The following is a 16,707-nucleotide window of genomic DNA, read 5'->3' on the forward strand; positions in this document are numbered from 1 at the left end:
AGCGAGTGATCTGTCCKAGACACTTACGGGACAACTCGGGCTTTGTCCTCCTTTCCCAGGAGTTATCCCTTCAGCTCTCACTGCTCTGATGAGCCCAGGAGCTCTGGTGGGCCAGGAGCACCCTGGTGTTATCTCAGCCAGCCCAGCCTTGCTCAGACCACACTCAGCATCACTGAATGCCTCTGTAAAATGGAATTTATCCCCTGCTCATCTCTCTGGAGAAGAGCATCCCACCTGATCTGGTTATTCATAAAACTCAAGAAGCCAAGAAAAGTAATTATTTATTGCAATTACAAATCCCARTTAATAGCTCTGCACTGGAYACKTCCTTGTTCAGGCTGACCTGGCTAAAATTCCTRCATTCATCTTTTTTGTTCTAACATTTTGTATAGGAGGGAGGGCTCCTGTGACACTGCATGCCTTTAAGATATATTCACCTGTCCTCACTGTCATGGTTTAATGCCACATGGCCACTCACTTGCTCCTCCTCACCCCCCATAAGGAGGAGAATCAGAAAGGAAAGGTAATCAGGTAAATGTCTTGAGATAAGAAAAGTTTAACWTGTGAAGCAAAATTTAATGATGATAATAATGATAAGGAGAGGAGAAAGAATAACAGAACCCAAGAGAAACAAGTGATGCGCAACACAATTCCTCATCACCCCCTGAGTGATGCCCAGCCTGACCCCAAACAGCAATTGGATCCTTTCTGGGTAAATTCCACAGTTTATATACTGGAAATGATGTCCTGGGGAAGGGAATATCCCTCTGGCCAGTTGGGGTCAGCCCTCCCGGCCGTGATGATTCTTTCAGTGCAGCTCCTCACTGGCAGARCSTGGGACACTGAAAATCCTTGACTCAGGTGAGAACAACTCAGTGAGAGCCAAAACATTGGTGAGTTACCAACATTTAACTCATCCTAAATCAGAAAAAAAAACAGCACTGTACCTGCCATGAGGAGCAAAATTAACTCTGTCCTGGGGGGACTATTGCCCACTTAAGGACACGCTTAATGACTTTTGTGATCCATTGGTCATTGGAAATCTGTGACTGTGGCCCTGTCAGATCTGGGGGACACAGTGCACCCAGGGGACAATGCTCTTAGAAAACCAGGGCTGCTCCCCTAAGCCTTGGAGCTGCTCCAGCTGCAGGGAAGAGCCACTGTAGAATTCCCAGAAAAGGTTTGGGACCAGCACAGTACCCTTTTCCCRGGTGAAACACAAACCTGGGAGATGCCAGGACTCCCCAGGTCCCAGAGCTCCCCCAAGGGAGGGGCTGTAGCTGCRTTTTAGCAGTGGCACCTCGTGGTGTGGGGGATAAAGAAGCAAAACTCAGATGGCAGCACAAGGGAAAGGAAAACAACGCAGGGCTCARGGGAGATTAAAGGCAGAGGGTGGGGGGAGATCCCAATGCTGGCACAACAGCACGGGATTAAACTCAGGAGGGCACAGAGCTCATGCAGAGGCAGCAGGGAGGGGAGGATGGGGTGCCCAGCCCCAGATGTCAGGGAGCAAAGATTTCGGAAGTGTGACCCAGCTCAAAGATCAGCGCTGGGAGCTTGATCCCRTGACAGATGAGCAGCACAGAGGAGCTTACGATGAGAGCTCTGGAAACAGCTTGTGATTATTTCCCTGTTTTTCTGGTGCTCCCCAGATGCTGCTGGAACCACACAAGTGCAGAAAGGCTTCSTACCAGCACAGCTCCCTCCCYCYTCCCACTCCTGGAGACAGCCATCAYRGCAATTTTTATAAATACACYATGCCAGGGTAAGGGGTTATGTGGCTTTAAATATGCCAAGAATAGTGGCTAATATCTTTGCATARACTTAATTAAATCGTTAATTAAATCTTTGCCATCATGGACTGTCAGACAGCCCAGAGGGTCTGCAGTAGGAGATAAAACACATTCATGCACAAGTTTTACTGTAGGTATAAATAATTATAGCCACTCTGCTCACCCATGTCTGTCAAATCAAATTTTCTTCTTTGTGAGCTCTGTGGGAACAGCCGGACTTGGACCGGCCATCTGAGGGCCCATGGGACTTCCTGGACATCCCTGGGCATCCAGGACACAGGACCTGCTGGAGAACTTGGCCAAGCTGGACCATCAGCTCAGGGCCAGGCAGGTTGTCTCCAGACTCCATCGAGGGGGTGATGAACCAGAAGAGCAGGAAACCCTCAGTTAACCAGGAGCTGCTTGTGTTTGGATGTTTTAATCTGTGAGCTGAAACCCACCACTGCATTTCCTGTACTTCTATTCAGTCTCAGACTCTCTTTCTGTCACCAAGGCGTGGAAAAGACGGATTTATCGATGCGAAGGTGCCATTGAAGCCCATTTGCAGGTGTGACAGAATCACAGGATCAGTGAGGMTGGAAAAGAGCTCTGGGACCATCGACTCCAGCCTATGGTTGAACACCATTGAACTCTGAGTTCCACGTCCAGCCTTTCCTTAACCATCCCCAGGCATGGTGACTCCACCACCTACTGCAGGGGAAGAGAACCATCCCTCTCCCACAATCCTCAGGCCTCCTGCTTTAGTGGGAATTTTAAAGTAACTCCCAGCACGGGTCCCATATCCCATACAGGGCTGTAAACAAACAGCTCCAGCTCCATTCCCCACACCCTTCCAGACGCCTGAAGAGTGACTCTAGAGGAGAATAAAGGACAAACCTGCRCAGCAAAGCAGCCCTGGGCAGGAGCTGGCTGGAGCTGGGGATGCCACAAAGCCCACATAAGACCCTCCCTTAGCACATCTTTCCAGCTTTGAYTTCACCGTCTATTTTTAGCAGAGCTGAAGGTTCAGTGCTTTCAGAACAGCCCTTTCAGTGTGGTCAGGAAGAAGTCCCAGCCTTGCCCCCATGACCCAAAAGGCAGATTGGGSTCTTTGATTCACCCGGAGGCTGCTTCCCAAGCCCGCGGGTCGCACGCGTCCCCCGCAGTGTCACAGCGGTGACACTCCCACTCCCCCCGCAGTGACTCACGGGCTGACAGACCCTTCCTGAATTACTGAGGCTGGAATTACAGCTGTTCCTCGGCCCCCTCCCTCCCTCCCTCCCTCCCTGCCCAATGTGTCATATTAAAGGGTGATCGGCTTACACATGCTGCAGTATGGGTTCCGTAAGCCCTGCAGCGCTCTGGCTATATATAAAGCCCCGAGCTGGGAGCTGAAGTACACGGACAGCTGGGAGCGCAGCGAGCGTTTCACATTCCCGGTGTGCCGGCGCTCTGGAACCCRGCGAGGCTGCGAGCCCTGCTTTGAGCGAGTTCCTTTACTCAGGTACAGACAGAGCCCCCAATATTTATCCATAAAACAAAGATTGGCAGAAAGAACGAGCGCCTACTCGTCACCATGGGCCTGCCTCTTGATCAAGTGGAGGAATTGCGTCTCTACCAGCAAACGCTTCTYCAGGATGGGCTCAAAGACATGTTGGACCACAATAAGTTTCTGGACTGTGTCTTGAAAGTCAAAGGGAAGGAGTTTCCCTGCCATCGGCTGGTRCTGGCAGCCTGCAGCCCGTATTTCCGGGCCATGTTCCTCTCAGACATGGAAGAGAGCAAGAAGAGGGAGATCAGCTTGGAGGACGTCGATCCGGATGTCATGGGCAAGATCCTCCATTACATCTACACCTCGGAGCTGGAGATCACCGAGCAGAACGTGCAGGACATCTTCTCCGTGGCCAACATGTTCCAGATCCCCTCCATCTTCACCGTGTGCGTGTCCTTCCTGCAGAARCGCCTCTGCCTCAGCAACTGCCTGGCCATCTTCCGGCTGGGGCTGATGCTGGACTGCGCCCGGCTGGCCGTGGCCGCCCGCGATTTCATCTGTGACCGCTTCGCGCTGGTCTCCCGYGACGAGGAGTTCTACCAGCTGTCCCCCGATGAGCTGATCGCCATCATCTCCAGCGACTCGCTCAACATTGAGAAGGAGGAGAGCGTCTTCGAGGTGGTGATGAAGTGGGTGGGGACCAAGGACCGTGAGAGCCGGCAGAAGGCCTTGCCTGTCATCTTCGAAAGCATCCGCTTCCGCCTCATGCCCAGCGACTACATCAGGGACCACGTGGAGAAGCAWGCCGTGGTCAAGTCCAGCCCGGAGCTGCTCAAGAAACTGCAGATGGTGAAGGACGCCCAGAAAGGTAAATTCACTGTGGTGAAGAAGAAGAAGGTRAAGAAGAACAGTGAGAATCAAACTAAGGAGAATGTTGTCAATGGAGCGGTGGATGAAGGGGAAGATACCGAGGAGGAAGCTCTCCCCGGGATCTTGAATGACACGATGCGCTTTGGGATGTTCCTCCAGGACCTTATTTTCATGGTGAGCGACAGTGGGGCAGTGGCCTATGACCCCAATGCCAACGAGTGCTATTTTGCCTCGCTGTCCACTCAAATCCCAAAGAACCAYATCAGTCTGGTGACCAAAGAGAATCAGATCTTCATTGTTGGGGGACTGTACTACAACGAGGACAACAAAGAGGATCCCATGAGCTCCTACTTCCTTCAGGTACCACTTTTATCTTTTTTTTTTGTGTTTCTTTGGCCACTTTGGAGCACCATCAGGCTTTAGCTTCCATGTAGTGCCAGCAATATTTGTTATCACAAAATGATAACATTACRATGAAAGTTGTAAATGAAGGAGAAGCATCTGAGTTACTTTACCAGAGATTCTTCTCCCCATATTTTTAAGGCAGATCCCACTGAAAGGAGGTTATGGGAGTTGAGGAAGAAGGTGTGAAAGAGTAGGTAATAGSAATGAGCCTTCCTGACCCAAATCTTGAACAGAGGATTGTTTAGAACAGTGAATTCGGCCCAGCCCAGGGCTCATGAGCTGGGAAGTTCTTGGCATCAGAGCTGGGTTCTGCTTTGCATCCCCTGTGCTCCCTGGTTCTGAACCCCAGTAAAACCCCAAATAGGAGCAGCAGCAGCAGCAGCCACAGAGCAAACACCCCAAGGACACAGGGCATGTCCCTGCCTCCCAACCTRCACCCCATTCCTGGTGCTGCTCCTGCCCCTGGATGGGGGATTGTTCAGCTCGGAGTTTCTGCCTCGGCCATTTCCATCCTGTGAGGGGGAAACCGCCCTGTTATGCCTTTGGGGACACTCCACAGGGAAAGTGGCTGTTCTAACTCAGCAGTGACCAAGCTGTGACTGGATTGAGCTGCACAGGCAATCTGAGCCCCAGCCTGGGACGGAGCCCAGATTTCTTTCCCTGTAGACAGCTAACGCRAGGCGCCGACCCTTCCTGCTGACCCCGAGGAATCCAGTAAATCCTCTGTTCTTCCTCCCGTACTCAGAAATCCTTGTTTTGTTCCTCTCCATGGCTCAAGTCTTCTGGGAAGAAATAATAATGTGTCCCAGGCTCACATCTTCTGGGGAAAACAATAACATCTCCAGGCAGAAAGGATGAAATGGGGGTGGTTGCCAAGCCGAGGCACAGAGCCCTGATGCTTTCCTGGACTCATTGCCCTCATCASTGGGGCTGCACATCATGCAGGGAGCAGGCTTGTCCTCACCTGGAAAGGGCAGGAGGTTAAGCAGGCCAGCTGAGGTCCAGGGAATGAGAAGCCAGCAGGGAGAACCCTCAGCCCTAGAAAGGAGGAGGGGGTGGGAAGGTGTGGAAGTGCCAGGGATGTGCTGTTTGAGACACAGCCCTTGACACTGGACAGAGGTGTGGCCAGCTCCATCATTCACCTGCGCAGAGCTGACACATGCATTCAGCCCAAACCTGTGCCTAGAGATCAAACATTCCAGCAGGGGTGGAGCAKGGTCCAGAGAGGTCACAGAACCTCCACAGAGTCACAGAATGACCTGAGCTGGGAGGGACCTTGAAAATCACCCAGTTCCAAACCCCTGCCATGGGCAGGGACACCTTCCACTCAACCAGGCTGCTCAGAGCTCCGTCCAGCCTGGCCTTGAACACTTCCAGGGGTGGAAAAACACCGTGACCATTCCTTGGCAACATTTAATATTTTAACAAAGCCCTAGAAATCTTCTCTATCTCCAAAGCTGTGTCCCCTTGAACTTGAAGGACCTCTTTGGAGGTCCTGCAACCCAAAGTGCTCTGTGGTTCTGAGCTGCAAACAGCAAGATTTCTGTTCAGCTCCCGGTTTGTCACTGACTCAGTGGCAAATGCCCTGAGCATCATGGGGCCATTTTTAGCTCTTCSCCACAAGAAGGGGACAGCAGACAGTCCACACCTCCCCCTGTCCCTCGTGCTTGGGAGAATCMGACAAGTCCTGGGGCTGGAGAGTGTCACCACTTTGCAAAGGTGTAATTTATTATATCAGTGTCATTATGTAGCTCACGGTTCCTGTAGAAGTAAGAGAGGATTTTTCAGCTGAAATGACATAGTTAGACATTCAGGTCTATGACRAGCTCTTGAACCACTGTGCCACAGCTCCCTACACCCTCTGACTGTTTCTATCTTCCCCAATTTCACATTCCCCCTGCTGAAGCCAGGAGCATTAGRTCAGGGATAATTTAGATTAAAAGAGAGGCCCCAAAATATAAAAATGCTGATAAATCCCAGGGGCCTTGCAGATTTTGCCAGGAGCAAAATGATTCCAGTGACATTTCGGATGGAGAAGGGTATCCTCCTCTGTCACTTGTGAGATTTATGGCTCGAAAACAATGCTGAATCCATCAAGAAGCAGGAACCATCCYGATGACTGAGCTGCTCAGGGTTGCACTATAAATAACACATGTGTGGACCACAGCTTACAAAGAGACAAAACCACAGACACCCAGCTGAGGCCGAGGCTCTGGAGCCAGCCCAGGGGGCTGAAGCTCCTTGGCCTGAGCCCACGGCAGACACTGTTCCAGGCAATGCTGCGTCACAGCTTCGTCCTGCAGAGTCCCACAGGATTGGCTGCAAGACCTCCCTCCCTCCTCTGCTATCAAAACACTTTATTTTTTTTACCCCAGTTCCCATTAAGCTGCAATGCTCGAGCCCCCACTCTCAGAATTATTCATTTATTTATTGGTTTTGGTTTTTTTTCTGGTGGGAGATGAATCCATGCCTTGATCTACCGATGTCCAGGGTTTGGTGATCTGGTCCAACAGCAATGTTTGGATCAGCTTCCTCCTCCATCAGCTGGCTCTGGCACATTTATCTGTGCAGCCAGCACTTCTAGCACCACCCTGTTACCTGGCAGAGATGGAAAAACCAGGATGAAACACTGTGAGGTGCTCARTGTATGAAAAGGTTCAGGAAAACTTCCAAGATTGAAATGCTTCCCACTCCTCCAGTCCCAGGAATGATCCATTTTATTTCCAGCATGGAAGCCTTTCACTCAAAGCTGACCAAACTTGTTCCAGTTTCCATGTCTGAGAAGGAGTCTCAGGAGAGTTTATTCCTCCCCACAACTCCCTGGCAGGAAGGAGGTTGTAGCCAKGTGGGGSTCAGCCTCTCCTCCCAGGCCATCRGCAACAGGATGAGAGGATGAGGCCTCAGGCTGCACCAAGGTAGGTTCAGGCTGGACATTAAGGAGAATTTTTTCMCTGGAAATGTGGTCAGGCATGGGAATGGGCTGCCCAGGGAAGGGGTGGAGTCACCATTCCTGGAGGTGTTCATGAARTGACCAGAGGTGGCATTCAGTGCCATGGAGTTGGCAAGGAGGTGACTGGTCAAAGCTGGACCCAAGGACCCCACAGGTTTTTTTCCAGCCTTAATGTGATTCTGTGAACTCCAGGCTTTGATGAACAGAGCAGAACACACTGCTGCAGTCCTGTCTCTGCTCTTTTGCCTTGTCATTAAAGGTTTATCATAACTGGGTTTGCTCTCAGATGTCCCATCCCACTCCAGGTGACAAGGACACAGCCACAGGAGCATTGCACACAGCGCTGCTGGGCTGACCAGGCTTCACCCTCATCCTCTGGACCCTGATATAACCCATTGTGGGGGGTGAACATTCACTAATGACCATGTGTTCCCTTCCAGTACGACCATCTGGATGCAGACTGGCTGGGGATGCCCCCCCTGCCCTCCCCTCGCTGCCTCTTCGGCCTGGGAGAGGCTGAAAACTCCATTTTTGTGGTCGGAGGGAAGGAACTGAAGGAGGGGGAGAAGACCTTGGACTCGGTGCTGTGCTACGACCGGCTGTGAGTGCGGGGCTGGAGGGGGCACAGGAGAAGGGGAGCAGCTGCCTTGCAGAGGGACTGCAGGGCTCCAGGGGTCAGAGGGGTTTGCAGAAGGGTTTGAACTCTGTGYCTGGATGCTGGCACTGCTGGGACTGCCCTGGGGCTCTGAGCTGCCTCACTCCAGCTGCTCCATTTATTGCAGCTGAAYCTCCTGGAGATGGGAGCCCTTGTGGGGATATTTTGTTATCTGAGACTGGTGTTAGTRGATGTTTATGTGAGACATGTACAGAGGAGCTTTTCCTTCTGCTAAACCTTCTTCTCTTGCCCATGGATTGCAGGGTTAGTGACGTTCACTGTGGTCTCACCRAAAGAGGTTTGAACAGAAAAAATTGTTTTTAAAATATTCGGATGTAGCACAGAATGGCTCATCCTTTTTGATATCCGGCTTACTGTCCAATTATTTTTGGACAATGGGCTCTGACCCATGCTAGGCCATGAGCKTTATTAAAAAGCACCATCCTGTTCTTCTCTCAGGAGACAGAAACTTCCAAAGGCTGCTGCTCTCTGCCCCAAAGAGGCAGAGCAGCAGGCATCAACAGGCCTTTGCTTGGTCTATATTTAGATGTGTGTGCTTCCAAGTCTGTTTTATAGGCAGAGATTTGAAACCAGTTCCATTCCCACAGAACAGGGCATTTCCCTGCCCCTGCAGACTCTGGGAAAGGATGAGCTTGTCCCCATTGGGCACTCAGGGGGTGGCTGGATGTCWCTTTGCAGCTGGTAGAGATGTGATCAGCACCACTTTGGTTTCGCTGGACTGACATCATTCCAGCATTATTCTGATTGGCAGTGGCTGGACACGAGCCAGCCGTATGCCCAGGTGGCCAAGAAGGCCAAGGTGGCATCCTGGGTGTACCAGCAGGACTGTGGCCAGCAGGGAAGTGTTTCTTCCCCTGTATTCGGCACTGCTGGGGCTGCCCCTCAAATCCTGTGCCCAGTKTTGGGCCCTTCATGACCAGAAGGACACTGAGGGGCTGGAGAATGTCCAGGGAAGGTGACAGAGCTGGGGAAGGGTCTGGAGCCCCAGGAGCAGCTGAGGGAGCTGGGAAAGGGGCTGGGCCTGGAACAAAGGAGGTTCTAGGGGACATTATTGCTCTCTACATCTACCTGAAGACTTCAAGAAAATAATGGCTAGTAGCATAAATATTCTGCTTATTTTACTGTYACCCTTTTTTAGGATTACAAAATTTACTGGACAAGCCTGTCTCATTGCAGGCATTTTTTTCTGAGACTGAATCCAACTGTGCTCAGCTCTAAGTCTGGCAGGAGCCATCTCCTGTAGGTGTCACCCAGCAAGCTACAAATCCTTTTTTTTCACATCTTTCTCTGACCCAGGTCCTTCAAGTGGGGTGAGGCCGATTCCCTTCCCTACGCTGTCTATGGCCACGCAGTGGTGTCACACAAGGATCTGGTCTACGTCATYGGGGGCAAAGGAAGTGACAAGTAAGTCAAAAAGCAGGGGAAAATCAAAGAGTCAACCCCTCAAATCAGTGGGAGTGCAGAGCTGGTAACTCCCTTGGTTTAAAGAAGGCTGGACGGGATGTGAGAGGTGGATCCTTCCCTCTCGGCTCACCTTTGTACCTGCAGCCCTTTCCAAAACCTTAGGAGGTCAATGGGGAACATCAGGGAGAAGAAAGTGTCCTTGCAGGAAAAAGAATGTACTGTCTCACCCATGGGGGCAGGCTGGATGGGGCTTTAAGGAAAACCAGTSCAGTRGRAGGTGTCCCTGCCMATGGGGGTCGGAATGAGAAGATCTTTAAAGATCCTTCCAATTCAAAMCATTCTGTGATCCCTCTTGCTCACAAAAAAATCAAATGCCACACAGACTGGGAGAGGCACTGAAGAGCAAGAAGCCCCTTCACTTTTAGGGTCTCCTGTCTTGGTCCTGTGGAGCAGAGTGGCCAAATCCAGACGTTTGTTTGCAACAGGAAGGGAAAACCTGATCCAGCCTGACCCCGTATTGCCCTCCCACAGGAGATGAGCTCAGCAGGAAAAGCCTCTCTGGCTGCCTGGCAGGGCACAAGTGTGACTGCAGGGCAAACAGAATCACAGAATCACCAGGATTGGAAGAGATCTTCAAGATCTTCCAGTCCAACCCATGCCCTGACACCTCAACTAAACCATGGCACCGTGTGCCACATCCAATCTCTCTTTAAACACACCCAGGGATGGTGACTCCACCACCTGCCTGGGCACCCCATTCCAATGCTTTATCACTCTTCCTGTAACTTTTTTCAAATATCCAAGCCTTCCACAGCCCAGCCAAGACTGGTCCAGCTCAGGAAGGTTCATGGTGTGCAAGGTGTGAATGTGTGCACCCATTCACACCTCACACAGCCCACCTGGGGACAGGGAGGTCACTGAGGGTGTTTTGCATCATCGCTGTGCATCAGGAGCCCTGAAACATCTCCTGAGGGCTGTTCAGGAGCCCTGAAACATCTCCTGAGGGCTGTGGGTGTCCTAAGGGGCTGTTGGCTGTATGGATCCATGTCCAGGCTGTTTGAGCACAAAGCTGAGCTTGCAGGACTCCAGTCCCAGGTGGGCACAATAGGACAGGACAGRTTACACACACCATGGTGGCTCTAGGATGGGCACAGCAAAGGGTGTGTTCCTCCACTCATGCCAACGTGGAGGAGCAGAATCCTCCCTGTGCACCCCAYGTCCTCCCCAGCAGACACCCCCAAACCCCTGCAGCGCAAAGCCACCCCATGACAGGCGATCAAGGCTTCTTTCCCCTCTCATTTCTCTCCAGGAAGTGCCTGAAGAAGATGTGTGTCTACAACCCTGCCAAGTTTGAGTGGAAGGAGATGGCTCCCATGAAAACCGCCCGCTCCTTGTTCGGCGCCACCGTGCACAAGGACAAAATCTACGTGGCAGCCGGAGTGACCGACTCTGGTTTGACCAGCACGGTGGAGGTCTACGACATCGCCACCAACAAGTASGTCCTGAGGAGCAGTTACACCAGGAGTAGCTGCAGGATGGGTTCAGAAACTTCCAGCCACTCTGGAGGTTGTTTTTGACTCCTCATGTTGGTTCATTCAGTTTAAATGCCCATGGMAGGGGAGTTGGAGTGSATAACCTTCAAGGTCCCTTCCAACCCAAAMCATTCCAGGRYTCYGTGKTTCCTCAGAGAGCTGGGCATCACCAGTGTCGCCRTGGTTGGGCTGTGGGTCATCTCAGGCTCATTCTCAAAGTGGTTTTACCAACTGGTGCCATCCTTGGGTTCCCTGGCAGCTTCACCCAACATGATCAACGCTCTGATTTTGGGTGGCTCTTGCAGCTGCAGCCCCAGTGCTGGGACATTCTGGTCTATGTACTCAATGCAAAATGAAATTGAACAATGATGATGGAAGCAGCTGTCCCWAAAAACAGCCAGGGTATGATCCCATCCCACCTAAACCTGCACAAGGAAAGAGCTGTCCCTAAAAACAGCCAGGGTCTGATCCCATCCCACCTAAACCTGCACAACTTCATCTATCACTTGTGAGCTCTGTAAAATCCTGATTTGAGGCTGCCCTTGGTGTGGGGGTGGCCAGAGTGCTGTAACTTGTCCCCTCTCCTGTCATGGCAGGTGGGACACCTTCACCGAGTTCCCTCAGGAGCGCAGCTCTGTCAGCCTGGTCAGCCTGTCCGGGGTGCTCTACCTGCTCGGGGGGTTCGCCACGGTGGAGACTGAGTCAGGAGAGCTGGTGCCAACGGAGCTGAACGATGTTTGGAGGTGATGATCTTCCCCTGGGGTGTCTAAGGAGCATGGGAGGGATGTCAGTGATGAAATAGATGTTTTCTGTCTATTTTGATGGCTTCAGTGTGAGATGGATGCTGTCACCCAGCACGAGGCTGCAGGCTCAGTGCAGGGTCTCTGGGTGGGAAATCTGCCCTGTGCTGTGCTGGAGGGCACATTAGTGCTTCAGTGATCTCTCCCAGCCTCAAACAGCAGCAGCCTAGGGAAAACCTGCTCCTTTGGCTTTGTTGTGCCTTGACATTTTGCCTGGAGCTGGTTCCAGCCTCCCCTTTGGTGTGGAGCAGCATCTGTGCAATGCTTCCTCTCCCTGGGAACAGCCAGGGCTCGGGCTGGGAGGCAGGGGTTGGTCTGGGAAGCAGAGAGATTGGGCTCGAAGCAGAGAGGCTGGGCTGGGAAGCAGATAGAATTGTCTGGGAAGCAGAATCTGGGCTGGGAAGCAGAGAGTCTTACATGCAAGAGAAGCATGCAGAAAGCGCTTTGTGACAGCTGCGACTCCGGCTTTCGCTGCTCCTGTCCCTCACATTGGTGCTTTAGCACCCTCAGCAGGATCCTGCTGTCCTTCACCATCGATGTTCATTCCACCTGGGTGCCATCAAACCATTTCCCAGCAGGAAAACATCCCCTCCCCTGCCAGACCAGGTGCTGATATCCTTGTCCCCCAAACCAGAGCACACCGGGGCTGAAAGTCCCCGTCCACAGATCCTTGTGGCCAAACAGCTCCTGTGGGACATCACCCCAGGGCTCCCACAGCTACAGAGAGYAGCTGAAGGGACAGAGAGGAGATCTTTCCTCACCAAAACTGCCTGTCTGCCTCTCCCCAGGTACGATGAGGAGCAGAAGAAGTGGGAAGGCGTCCTCCGGGAGATCCAGTACGCCTCCGGGGCCACCTTCCTCCCCGTGCGCCTCAACGTCCTGCGCCTGACCAAGATGTGATTGGTGTTCTTCCCACGGGGGCCTGGGGCAAGGASGGGTGGGGGGAGATGGGGAGATGCTTATCAGGGATGTGGCAGCTGGATACTGTGCAAGACATTGCATCTGTGATTGGTACCTTTTYGTGTAAACGAGAAAAAGGGGGAAGCATCTGGAAAAGCTCTGGGAACGTGAAGGTGTTCACAAGGTAATTAGAGAGGGGATCTGGAGCCTGCAAGGAGCTGGGGGAGACTGAGAAGCACGGAAAAATTAGTTATTCCAGTCTCAGGACACGCAACAAATAGATCATACACGTGTTTCAGTATTTTTCTGTTTTTCCCCTTATTTTCAAATGCTGTTGGAGCTCCCCAACAAACAGTGGAGGCAGAAGGTGGGGACAAAGCTGRCATTTCCCAGGATCTACAAAGTATTTCCCAATCTCAGGTGTCTGTGAGCATGGAGAGGAGAAGGAAGGGTCAAAATCAAGTGGTACAGGGGAGACCTGGAGGAATTTGGYGAGTTCCTGAGTGATGAGGGTATTCGGGATGAGACAGCTGAAAGAAAAGAGTGTRTGAGCAGCAGAAGTGCTTTGGAAGTTGTCATGAAAAGGAAATAATCTCAGTTCTKTGCCTCCACCCCGACTTCAGAGTGATGAGAGGCTGGGAATTGAGTCTCAGGAGGGGAGTTGTGTAAGTTGTAGGGTAGGAAAGGGGGAGAAATGAGCAGGGAAGGCCACATGTGCCTCATCTCCGGCTTTCTGGCAATCACAGATCACAATGTCCTCACCTATGGTTGGACAAATGCTGTTTTTTAGGGAAAGGTTTTATATTTTTGCTGTTTCTCTTATTTTTAATGTTCAGACCTTTTCTTTTTTTTTAATTAAGAGTATTTTACTTTGCTGAGGAGATCTCGTATCTGTTAGGCTCAAAAAGGGCTTCTTACTGAGTAAAAATATATATTTATTTTAAAGTTATAAGTGATGAAGTTTTGATAGAAACATGACTGTACTGGCAGCAGGAAAAAAGATCTGTTTGAGCAAAAATCTGATCAGTGGTTTATTTAAAAATAAATGTGACTATTCCAAAAGGAATGTCCTGTGTTTGCATGTCAATGGAGCTGAAACTGATCCTTCACAGGAGCCAAGGACAAGGACTGAGCACAAGTTGTGATGGACACACACAGCCAGCCAGCCCCATGGAGACCCCCATAATTTCTTATTATTTTTCCCCCTTTGCAAGCTGAAACTTAAGGATTTGTATCCTTCCAGCTCTTCTCCACGGACACAACAAYTAGGAGTTTACCCAGGACTAGAAGGATGCTGCATCCTACAGTGACAGGATGAAACAGCCTCAGGTTATGTTACTGGATATTAGGGACAAATTTTTTCACAGAAAGGGTTGTGAAGCTCTAGAAGAGGCAGCCCAGGGAAGTGGTGGAATCACCATCCCTGGAAGTGTTAAAAAAAAAAAAAAACGTGGGTGAGGCACTTGGGGACATGGTTTGGTGGTGAACACAATCACTGTGCTGGGTTGGTGGCTGGACTCGATGACTAAAAGTCTTCTCCACCCTTAACAATTCCATGATCCTAAGATGTCATGGTACCACCAACAGGGCTGATAACCAGTAATAATTTTTTAAAAAGAAAAAATACAAACCTTGCAAAATAATTGCCTCAAAGTGACATGAAAATTCTGGTGTCACAAATTATACCTGGCTGATTCATCTGGATCAAAATGCACTCGTGGAGGAACTAAAACATGCTTGGAAGGAAAGAGAATTCAGCAGGAGTAAAGGAACCAGGGTCTTGTCCTGGTTTCATTTGAAGGATTTAAAAAAGTTACAGGATAAGCTCCTTAGAGGACAATCACATCAGAACAGTAATGAAATATTTTCAGAAGAAAAGGAAATCCAAGGTGACTGGCTGTCACAAAGTAGCTTAAAGAAAAAAAAAAGGAACAAAAATGTTTGAAACAATCAAATGTGTGAAAAATGCACTGAAAAGAAATAAACACCTTCTGCCCAGTTCTGCAGAAATTCGTGCACACAATTCCCAAGCTAATTAAAGATGAATCTTCCAAATAGCATCTGGCAGAARAGAAAAAAAAAAAAGAAAAATTAAGAAGAATTTAAAAAATAATCCCTGCATAGAATAACAATTTTTAAAAGTAATTTATTGCAGTGGCAGGATGCCACCTCCTGCCTCCACCAACAGCATCCCTGGAGGTGTTCAGAGAATGAGTGCAAGTGGCATTCAGCACTCTGGTCTGGTTCACAAGGATTGGTCACAGGTTGAAYTCARTCTTGGAGGTGTTTTCCAGCCTTAATGGTTCTGTGATTCCATGACYTTTTCTTCAGCTCTTCTTCTGCATGCAGTCTGGAAAGCTGTTGACTCTTGATCCTAAGAGAGGCTTAATTCCAATTCACCTCCTGCCACATCTCTTGCCTCTCCTGGAGGAATTCTGGGCTCTTTGAAGCCAGCAGGAGAAGGTTGCTGACCTTCCATGAATTTTGTCATGTGGTCCCTGATAAAGGCTCGAGAAGTGGCAGATAAATCTGCTCCCCATCCTTGGTCACTCACCTCACAAACCTCCATCAGGAACACAGTCACTGAGAATTTGGAGCTCCCACAGGGTTCACATCCATTGTAAGGCTGTGGAGATGCCACCACAGGGCAGAAAACCATAAAAGGAAAAACAGCTGTTGCATAAAAAGACCCAGAAGAWCTTGAAATATCCCGCTGCTTGAGCAACAAGAGCCAAATCTCAGCACGCGTTGGTCTGAGGAAGGTGGCAAAGCTGGACATCACCGAGGGAAAGGGTGGTRTTCCTCCACCTCTCCAAGAGGCTGTGTCACCCCACAGGCCATCACAGCCAAGAAATGCCACCAGGAATGCTCAGAGAGGCATCACTCCTTGCTGCTGACTGGTGTTCTCCTGGCTGAGATGTAACAGCTCTGGAGCCACAGGTCCCCCTACAGATAACGACAGTGCCAAAGACAGGGTACATCCAAAGGGTGAGGGAAAACCATCTATTCCTTTCTCTTCTCAATATCCAGGCTGATATTGCTGGTGGGGTTCCCCCTGCTCCATTTTAAAGTAATAAAGGCACTGGGTGTTTTTGGATGTGCTCCTCGGCTTCTCCACTGCTGATAGAGATCAAAGAGCCCCTACTAAGAGTTCACACAAACCTGATGGAGCCAGCAGGACCAGGAGCTCAGTCCTTCTCCCAGGGCTGTAAGCACTGAATCCCTTCTTCTATCCATTCATCACCCTTCCCTGAAAAGCCTTTTTTTTTCTGCTGGCCCCACAACAGTCAAGTTGTCTCACACACACACACACACCTCCCACCAAACCCAACACAGACCCTTACATGTGAAGCAGTGGCAGCAGTCAACATTCCACAGGAATCCACTCCTCCCCATTTCTAACTCTTCACACAATTGCCTGAAAAAACACTTTCAAAAGAAAAGGGAAAAAAAGAAAGGAAGAAAAAGGTGATGCAAAATTAAGGGAACAAAGAAAGTGGTGGAGCTTTAAGTTTTCTTTTATAAAAGACAAATTGTTTATTGATTCTGTCCTTCCACTTGCAACCTCTTTGGTAACAGTCATAACACTTCCAGACTGGGAGAACGCAGTGGAAAGGCCCAGTTGTGACCTCTCGCCAGTTTGAGGGCTCAGCGAGCCCCGACGTGCCTTGGTGAGAGGCCAAAAGCAGGTTTCAAAGCACGGCCAAGGACCTGGCCTCGAGGGACAACACAAACCAGCCTCCCCACCGTAAAAACTCTGTGCTCCCAGAGAGCAGCCCCAGCACCCCCAGGCAGAAGATGGCTCGGGATGGGGATGTTTGACTGGGAGCTGTGCCCGGGGAGGTGGCTTTGATGAACCTCTTGGGACCTGCTGGACATTGGCCAACGGGACCGTCGAAGAAGCAA

At 50.6% G+C, this 16,707-nt stretch overlaps 1 protein-coding gene across 1 annotated transcript; it reads left to right on the forward strand.

The window, feature by feature from the left end:
• Positions 1–3,309: 3,309 nt before the first annotated feature.
• Positions 3,310–12,809, forward strand: KLHL40 (kelch like family member 40). The gene is made up of 6 exons (XM_057370857.1): positions 3,310–4,494; positions 7,930–8,090; positions 9,462–9,569; positions 10,879–11,064; positions 11,698–11,844; positions 12,690–12,809. Exons 1-6 carry the CDS (start codon positions 3,349–3,351, stop codon positions 12,799–12,801), a joined length of 1,860 nt encoding a protein of 619 aa, XP_057226840.1. The 5' UTR covers positions 3,310–3,348; the 3' UTR covers positions 12,802–12,809.
• Positions 12,810–16,707: the final 3,898 nt, after the last annotated feature.

This window comes from Malurus melanocephalus, unplaced genomic scaffold (genome assembly GCF_030028575.1).
Source record: "Malurus melanocephalus ecotype Western Australia unplaced genomic scaffold, MMel_1.1 scaffold_135, whole genome shotgun sequence".
Lineage (NCBI taxonomy): Eukaryota > Metazoa > Chordata > Aves > Passeriformes > Maluridae > Malurus > Malurus melanocephalus.